At 37.9% G+C, this 10,171-nt stretch overlaps 1 protein-coding gene across 1 annotated transcript; it reads left to right on the top strand.

Moving 5' to 3' along the window:
• Positions 1-7,020: 7,020 nt before the first annotated feature.
• On the top strand, positions 7,021-8,937 carry LOC129023399 (cell division cycle protein 27 homolog). The gene is given in 1 exon segment (XM_054470079.1): positions 7,021-8,937. A coding segment is annotated over 1 exon segment (1,917 nt).
• Positions 8,938-10,171: the final 1,234 nt, after the last annotated feature.

Genomic DNA, 10,171 nt, shown 5'->3' with positions numbered 1-10,171 from the left:
CAAAGAAGTTTTTCAGATGCTTCTGTCTACTTTTTATGTACAGATATTTCGTTTTCACCATAGACCTCAATTTGCTCAGAAATATCCCTTTGCAGATTTTACAAAAAGACTATTTCCAAACTGCTCAAACAAAAGAAAAATTCAACTCTCTGAAATGAAAGCTCACATCACAAAGAAGTTTCTCAAAATGATTCTGTCTAGTTTTTATGTGAATATATTTCCTTTTTGACCTTAGGCCTCAAAGCTCTCCAAATATCCATTTGTAGACTCTTCAAAAAGACTGTTTCCAAAGTGATCAATCAAAAGAAAGGTTCAACTGTGTAGGATGAAAGCACACATCACAAAGAAGTTTCTCAGAAAGATTCTGTCCAGTATTTATGTGAAGATATTTCCTATTTCTCCATAGGCCTAAAGGGGATCACAACTATCCCTTTGCAGATACTACAAGAAGACTGTTTCCAAACTGCTCAATGAAAAGAAAGGATCAACTCCGTGAGGTGAATGCACAGATAAAAAAGAAGTTTCTCAGAATGCTTCTGTCTAGTTTTCATGTGAAGATATTTCTTTTTCACCACAGGCCTGAAACCACTCAGAAATATTCCTTTGCAGATTGCACAAAAAGAATGTTTCCAAACTCTTCAAAGAACAGAAAGGTTCAACTCTTTGATATGAATGCAAACATCACAAAAAGTTATCTCTAAAAGCTTCTGTCTGGTTTTTACGTGAATATTTAGTTTTTCAGCATAGGCATCAAACCGCTCACAAATATACACTTGCAGATTCTATACAATGACTTGTTCCCAAACTGCTCAATGAAAAGTAATGTTCAAATCTGTGAGATGAAAGCACGCATCACAAAGAAGTTTCTCAGAAAGTTTCTGTCTAGTTTTTAGGTACGGATACTTCCTTTTTCACCTTATGCTGCAAAGTGCTCCAAATATCCATTTTCCGATTCTACAAAAAGAGTGTTTCCAAACGGCTCAATCAAAGGAAACGTTCAACTCTGTGAAATGAAAGCACACATCACAAAGAAGTTTCTCAGAATCCTTCTGTCTAGTTATTATGTGAAGACATTTTCTATTTCACTATAGGACTCAAAGGGCTCAGAAATATCCCTTTGCAGATTCTACAAAAGGACTGTTTCCAAACTGCTCAATCAAAAAGAAGGTTTGCAAACATTACAAAGAAGTTTCTCAAAAATCTTCTGTCTAGTTTTTATGTGAAGATATTTCCTATTTCACCATAGGTCTCAAAGGGCTCAGAAATATCCCTTTGCAGATTCTATGAAAAGGCTCTTTCCAAACTACTGAATGAAATGAAAGTTTCAAATCTGTGGGATGAATGCACACATCACAGAGAAGTTTCCTGGAATGCTTCTGTCTGATTTTTATGTGAAGATATTTCTTTTTCACCATAGGCCTCAAACCACTCAGAAATATCCCTTTACAGATTGTGCAAAAAGACTGTTTCTAAACAGCTCAATGAAAAGGAAGATTCAACTCTGGGAGATGAATGCAAACATCACAAAGAAGTTTCTCAAAAAGCTTCTGTCTGGTTTTTATGTGAAGGTATTTCCTTTCTCACCATAGGCATCAAACTGCTCACAAACATCCCTTTGCAGATTCTACAAAAAGACTGTTTCCAAACTGCACAATGAAAAGAAAGGTTAAACTCTGTGAGATGAAAGCACACATCACAAAGAAGTTTCTCAGAATGCTTTTGTATAGTTTTGTGTGAGGAAGTTTCCTTTTTCACCATAGCAATCAAAAGAACGGCTCAAATGTGTGGGATGAATGCACACATCCCAAAGAAGTTTCTCAGAAAACTTCCGTTTAGTTTTTTGTGAAGACATTTCCTTTTTCACCATGGGCCTCAAAGCACTCCAAATATCCACTTCAGATTCTACAAAAAGAGTGTTTCCAATCTGCTCAATCAAAAGAAAGGTTCAGCTCTGTGAGGTGAAAGCACACATCACAAAGAAGTTTCTTAGAAACCTTCTGTCTAGTTTATATGTGAAGATATTTCATATTTCAAAATAGGCCTCAAAGGGCTCAGAAGTATACCTTTGCAGATGCTACAAAAAAAGAGTGTTTCCAAACAGCTCTATCAAAAGAAATCTTTAACTTGGTGAGATGAATGCACACATTACATAGAAGTCTCTCATAATGTTTCTGTCTAGTTTTTTTGAGAAGCCATTTCCTTTTTCACATAGGCCTCAGTCTGCTCATTAATAGCCCTCTGCAGATACTAGAAAAAGAGCCTTTCCAAACTGCTCAATCAAAATAAAGGTTCAAATCTTTGAGATGAAAGCCCACGTCACAAAGATGTTTCTCAGAAAGTTTCTGTCTAGTTTTTATGTGAAGATATTTCCTATTTCACCTTAGTCCTCAAAGGGATCACAACTATCCCTTTTCAGATTCTACAAAAAACTCTTTCCGAACTGCTTCATCAAAGGAAAGGTTCAATTCTGTGAGATGAATGCACACATAAATAATTAGTTTCTCAGAATGCTTCTGTCTTGTTTTTATGTGAAGATATTACTTTTTCACCATAGGTCTCAAACTGCAAACAGATATTCCTTTGCAGATTGCACAAAATGTATGTTTCCACACTGCTCAATGAATAGGAAGTTTCAACTCAGTGATATGAATGCAAACATCACAAAGAGTTTTCTCAAAATACTTCTGTTTAGGTATTATGTGAAGATATTTACTTTCTCACCATAGGCCTCAAACTGCTCACAAATATCCCTTTGCAGATTCTACAAAATGACTTGTTGCCAAACTGCTCAATGAAAAGGAAGGTCCAAATCTGAGATGAAAGCACGCATCACAAAGAAGTTTCTCAGAAGTTTCTGTCTAGTTTTTATGTGCAGATATTTCCTTTTTCACCATAGGCCTCAAAGCACTCCAAATATCCCTTTGCAGATTCTACAAAAAGAGTGTTTCCAAACTGCTCAATCAAAAGAGAGGTTCAACTCTTTGAGATGAAAGCACACAGTACAAAGAAGATTTTCAGAAAGCTTTTGTCTAGTTTTTATGTGTAGATATTTCCTATTTCACCATAGGCCTCAATGGGCTCACAAATATCCCTTTGCAGATACTTCAAAAGGACTCTTTCCAAACTGCTGAATCCAAGGAAAGTTTCAACCCTGTGACATGAATGCACACATCACAAAGAAGTTTCTCAGAATGCTTCTGTCTAGTTTTTATGTGAAAATATTTCCTGTTCACCATAGGCATAAAACGTTGCAAATATCCATTTGCAGATTCTACAAAAAGACTGTTTCCAACCTGCTCAATCAAAAGAAAAGTTCAACTCTGTGAGATGAAGGCACACATGACAAATAAGTTTCTCAGAAAGCTTCTGTCCAGTTTTTATTTGAAGATTTTCCCTATTTCACCATAGGCCTGAAAAGGCTCACAAATATCCTTTTGCATATTCTAAAAAAAGACTATTTCCAAACTACTCAATCAATAGAGAGGTTCAAATATGTGTGATGAATGCACACATCACAAAGAAATTTCTCAGAATGTTTTTGACTAGTTTTTATGTGAAGATATTTCTCTTTCACCATAGGCCTCAAATGGCTCAGAAATATCCCTTTGCAGCTTGTACAAAAAGACTGTTTCCAAACTGCTCAATCAAAAGAAAGTTTCAACACTGTGAGATGAATGCACACATCACAAAGAAGTTTCTCAGAAAGCTTCTGTTTAGCATTCATGTGAAGATATATCCTTTTTCACCATAGGCCTCAATGGGCTCAGAAATATCCCTTTGCAGATTCTACAAAAGGACTGTTTAGAAAACTGCTTAATCCAAAGAAAGGTTCAACTCTGTGAGTTGAATGCATACATCTCAAAGAAGTTTCTCATAACGGATCTGTCGAGTTTTTTTTTGTGAAGATATAACCTTTTCAACCATATGTCATAAACTGCTCATGAATATCCCCCTGCAGATACTACAAAAAGACTGTTTCCAAACTGCTGCATCCAAAGAAATGTTCAACTCTGTGAGATGAATACACCCATCACAAAGAAGTTTCTCAGAATGCTCCTGTCTGGTTTTCATGTGAAGATATTTCCTTTTTCACCATGGGCCTCAAAGTGCTCCAAATATCCATTTACAGACTCTACAAAAAGAGTTTTTCCAAACTGCTCATTCAAAAGAAAGGTTCAACTCTGTGAGATGAAAACACACATCACAAAGTAGTTTCTCAGAAAGCTTCTGTCTAGTTTTTATGTGAAGATATTTCCTATTTCACCGTAGGCCATAAAGAGCTCACAAATTTTTTTTGCAGATTCTTCAAAAAGACTGTTTCCAAACTGCCCAATCCAAAGAAAGGTTCAACTCTGTGAAGTGAATGGACACATCACAAAGAAGTTTCTCAGAATGCATCTATCCAGTTTTATGTGAAGATATTTCTTTTTCATCCTAGGCCTCAATGGGCTCAGAAATATCCCTTTGCAGATTCTAAAAAAGAACTGTTTCCAAACTGCTCAATCTAAAGAAAGGTTCTCCTCCGTGAGTTGAATGCACACATCACAGAGAAGTTTCCCAGAATGCTTCTGTCTACTTTGTATGTGAAGGTATTTCCTTTTTCACCATAGGCCTCAAACCGTTCACAAATATCCCTCTGGAGATACAACAAAAGGACTGTTTCCAATCTACTAAATCAAAAGATAGGCTCAGCAACGTGAGATGAATGCACGCATCACAAATAAGTTTCTCAGAATGCTTCTGTCTTGTTTTAATGTGAAGATATTTCCTTTTTTCACCATAGGCCTCAAAGCACTCCAAACATCCACTTGCAGATTCCACAAAAATACTGTTTCCAAGCTGCTCTATCAAAACAAAGGTTCAACTCTGTGAGACGAAAGCACACATCACAAAGAAGTTTCTCACAAAGCTTCTGTCTAGTTTTTATGCAACGATATTTCCTATTTCACCACAGGCCTCAATGGACTCAAAAATATCCCTTTCAGATTCTACAAAAAGAGTGTTTCTGAACTTCTCAATGAAATGAAAGTTTCAACCCTGTGAGGTGAATGCACACATAAAAAAGAAGTTTCTCAGAATGCTTCTGTCTAGATTTTATGTGAAGATATTTCTTTTTCACCATAGGCCCCAAACTGCTCAGAAATATCCCTTTGCAGATTGAACCAAAAGACTCTTTCCATACTGCTCAATGAAAAGAAAGATTCATCTGTGTGAGATGAATGCACACATAAAAAAGAAGTTTCTCAGAATGCTTCTGTCTAGTTTTTATGTGAAGATATTTCCTTTTTCACCATAGTCCTTAAACCATTCACAAATATCCCTCTGCAGATACTACAAAAAGACTGTTTCCAAACTGCTCCATGAGAAGAAATGTTCAACTCTGTGAGATGAATGCACACATAAGGAAGAAGTTTCTCGGAATGATTCTGTCTAGTTTTTATGTGAAGATAATTCTTTTTCACTACAGGCATCAAACGGCTCAGAAATATCCATTTGCAGATTGTACAAAAATACTGTTTCCAATCTGCTCAATCAAAAGAAAGGTTCTGCTCTGTGATATGAATCCAGGCATCACAAAGAGATTCTCAGAAAGCTTCTTTTTGTGTTTTTGTGAAAATATTTCCGTTTTCACCATAGGCCTAAAAGAGCTGCAAATAACCATTTGTGGATTCTACAAAAAGACTGTTTTGAAACTGCTCAATCAAAAGAAAAGTTCAAGTCTGTGAGATGAAAGCACACATTGCAAAGCCTTTTCTCAGAAATATTCTGTCTAGTTTTTATGTCAAGGTGCTTCCTGTTTCATCATAGGCTGTGAAGGGCTCACAAATATCCATTTGCATATTTTAAAAAAAGACTGTTTCCAAACTGCTCAAAGAAAAGAAAGGTTCAAATCTGTGAGATGAATGCACGCATCAGAAAGAACTTTCTCAGAATGCTTCTGTCTAGTTTTTATGTGAAGATATCTCTTTTTCACCTTAAGTCTCAAATGGCTAAGAAATATCCCTTTCCAGATTTTACAAAAAGACTGTTTCCAAACTGCTCAATAAAAAAAAGTTTCAACACTGTGAGATGAATACACACATCAAAAAGAAGTTTCTCAGAAAGCTTCTGTTTTCTTTTTATTTGAAAATATTTCCCTTTTCACCATAGGCCTCAATGGGCTCAGAAATATCTTTTTGCAGATTCTACAAAATGACTGTTTAGAAAACTGCTGGATCCAAATTACACCATTATGGCTCACACACTGCAGCCTCAACCTCCCGAGGGTTAGGCAATTCCTCAAGGGATCCTACAGCCTCGGCCTCCCAAAGTGTTGGGGTTACAGGCGTGAGCCACCAGCACCCGGCCTGAGTTAATACATCTGGTCTCACTACGTCTTAACCACACACCCATGAAGAACTCAACTCAAGAGAAAGTTGGCAAGAGACTCTCAGCATTCTCTCCCGAAAGCAGTGAGGTGGATGGCAGACGTGTGTCCCGAGCTCCTGGGGTTTTAGGTGACCATGTGTAGAGGAGAGATTTCCAATGTTTCCAGAGAGGCACGAGCCACAGTTATTCGGGGCATCGGAACACGAGATGGGGTTTCTGACAGCAACTTAATGGCCAGGAAGGTCCAGAATCTGCCAAGGCCCATGTCCCAGGGTGGGGCCAATGGAACCCAAGGTAGAGGGAGTCAGCGGTCCTCACAGAGAGGACTCCAGCCCTAGGCTCCGCTGTGCAGACCAAATCAGAAGGAAGAGACACCTTCGTCCTACATTCCACATCCCTCCACTGAACTTGGGAGTGGATCTGTTTCCCAAACATAAGGTGACTTTCGCTTTGCAATGGATCACAAGGGGCCAGGCTTTCCAGAGTCAGCCGGATAAAGAAGTCACTCTGGCTCGGCCACCCCATTCCCCCGGTAACTGGTGAATTTAAATGAGACGAGGCTGGCCGGGCCAGAGCCGCTACAGGGGGGAGGGGGTTGGGTGGGGTGGGGTTTTCCTAAGGCACTGCAGAAATTGGGCCTTTGCTTAGAGGATGACAGTGCTGCAGGAACCCGTCCAGGCTGCTATATGGCAAGCACTAAACCACTATGCTTACCGAGATGGGGTTTTCCTCACAGAACGCCTTTATGCAGAAGTACACTCAGAAGAAGCCTTGTTTTTAATGGCGACCTGTTCTTACCTCCCAGGAAAGTCCTATAAAGCATATAGACTCTTGAAAAGACACAGTTGTCCTACACTGCAATGCAAATACCTGCTTGCAAAATGTTGTGTTGATCTCAGTAAGCTTGCAGACTGGGAACAAATCTTATCTGGTGGAGCGTTTAATAAGCAGAAAAGCCATGATGATATTGTTACTGAGTTTGGTGATTCAGTTTGCTTTCCCCTTCCATTGTTGGGACGTGTATATTGCAAGACAGATCGGCTTGCTAAAGGAAAAGAATGTTACCAAAAGAGGCTTAGTTTAAATCCTTTCCTCTGGTATCCCTTTGAATCATTATGTGAAATAGGTGAAAAGCCAGATCCTGACCAACCATTTAAATTCACATCTTTACAGAACTTTAGCAACTGTCTGCCCAACTCTTGCACAACACAAGTACCTAATCACAGTTTATGTCACAGGCAACCTGAGACCATTCTTATGGAAACACCCCAGGACACAACTGAATTAAACAGAGTCAATTTAGAATCCTTCAATTCAAAGTACTCCTTGAATACAGATTCCCCAGTGTCTTTTATTGATTCAGCTGTAATTTCACCTGAAACTGTCCCACTGGGAAGAGGAACTTCCATATTATCTAAACAGGTTCAAAATAAACCAAAAACTGGTCGAAGTTTATTAACAGGACCAGCAGCTCTTAGTCCATTTACCCCACGTTTTGGGATTTTGCCATTAGAAACCCCAAGTCCTGGAGATGGATCTTATTTACAAAACTACACTAATACACCTTCTGTAATTGATGTGCCATCCACCGGAGCCCCTTCAAAAAAGTCTGTTGCCAGAATTGGCCAAACTGGAGCAAAGTCTGTCTTCTCACAGAGTGGAAATAGCCAAGAGGTAACTCCAATTCTTCCACTAACAGAAAGTTCTGGTCCATAAATAACTACAACACCTCAGGTAATGAGCCCCACTATGACATCTCCCCCAAATGCACTGCATCGAAGAAGTTCATGACTCTTTACTAGTGACAGTTCCACAACCAAGGAGAATAGGAAGAAGTTAAAAATGAAGTTTCCACCTAAAATCCTAAACAGAAAAACAAAAAGTAAAACTAATAAAGGAGGAATAACTCAATCTAATATAAATGACAACCTGGAAATTACAAAATTGGACTCTTCCATCAATTCAGAAGAGGAAATATCCACAATCACACCTCAGATTCAGGCTTTTCATCTACAAAAAGCAGCAGCAGAAGGCTTGATGAGCCTTCTTCAAGAAAGGGGGAAAGGTTATTTAGCTTTATGTTCATACCACTGCAAAGAAGCTAAAAATATTTTGAGCCATCTACCTTCTCACCACTACAATACTGGTTGGGTACTGTGCCAAATTGGAAGGTCCTATTTTGAACTTTCAGAGTACATGCAAGCTGAAAGAATATTCTCAGAGGTTAGAAGAATTGAGAATTATAGAGTCAAAGGCATGGAAATCTACTCTACAACACTTTGGCATCTTCAAAAAGATGTCACTCTTTCATTTCTGTCAAAAGACTTAACAGACATGGATAAAAATTCGCCAGAGGCCTGGTGTGCTGCAGGGAACTGTTTCAGTCTGCAACAGGAACACGATATTGCACTTAAATTCTTCCAGACAGCTATCCAAGTGGATCCAAATTATGCTTATGCCTGTACTTTATTAGGGCGAGAGTTTGTCTTAACTGAAGAATTGGACAAAGTGTTAGCTTGTTTTCGAAATGCTATCAGAGTCAATCCTAGACATTGCAATGCATGGTAAGTGGTAATGACTTGTAAAGACAAAGTCTTGTTGATGGTGCTGGTAGTCACTGATTTTTCTTGTTAGATAGCTTTTTATTGTCATGAACTTTGTTACTAATACTTAAGAATGGTACATACTGGTCAATAACTTCAAACTAACTTTTTTTATGAAATGTATGTCTTTAACAAACTCTTCAGTTAACTAATGATAATAGAATACGTGATGCTTATACTCAACAGTTTCAGTCTTCTACAAAACTTTTGCAGATACTGTAGTTGTGTTTTGTTTGTTTGCTTGTTTAGTTTTGTTACTTGATTTGTTACATTTTCTTCGAACACAAAATTGGTGATTGGGACAAAAAGTGCTTGGGAAATTGGAAAGGAATAGCATAATTCACTTATTGGATAATAGAAAAAAACACTGAAAAAGTTCACTAGTTGCTTTTTGACAACGTTCCAGTTTATTGAGTTACTATTAAGAACTTAATGTATCCTTTATTTAGCAGTATCTCTGTTTTACTTTTTTGTATTTGTGTATAAGTAGACACATAGGAAATTACTACCCAGGTCATATTGTTATCAACTGAATAACATATGAAAAAGTTTGGTCCTACTTCTGCCTCAACACCATACTTACTGTTGACATTTATTGTATTTCTCTGGACTGACTTAAAAGTTTAAATATCAAGAGAAGGCCAGGCATGGTGGCTCATGCCTGTCATCCCAGCACTTTGGGAGGCCAAGTCGGGCAGATCACAACGTCAAGAGTTCGAGACCATATGGTGAAACACCGCCTATATTAAAAGTATAAAAATTAGCTGGGCATGGTGGCAGGCGCCTGTAGTCCCAGCTACTCAGGAGGCTGAGGAAGGATAATCACTTGAACCTGGGAAGTGGAGGTTGCAGTGAGCCAAGATTATGCCATTGCACTCCAGCCTGGGCAACAGAGTGAAACGCCGTCTCAAGAAAAAAATAAAATAAAAATAAAATAAAATAAAATAAAATAAAATAAATATCAAGAGAAAGTATAATTCTGAAGTAGTAACTCTGTGGAAGCTTTTTTGTCAGATACGGTTATCTTTGGGGTTAGTTATTATAGCAATTGGGTTTTAACACTTGATTTGCTTCTAAATCTGAAACATTATATTACTAAAATATCTTTTGATTTGTGATTATGTTGTTTAATGGATTATATATCATTTTGCAGTAGTAGTTGCAGTGCCTGAAAGATTGCCAAAAAAAATAGTGCTAGC

This window comes from Pongo pygmaeus, chromosome 23 (genome assembly GCF_028885625.2).
Source record: "Pongo pygmaeus isolate AG05252 chromosome 23, NHGRI_mPonPyg2-v2.0_pri, whole genome shotgun sequence".
Classification (NCBI taxonomy): domain Eukaryota; kingdom Metazoa; phylum Chordata; class Mammalia; order Primates; family Hominidae; genus Pongo; species Pongo pygmaeus.
This window is presented reverse-complemented; position numbering and strand designations above follow the sequence as displayed.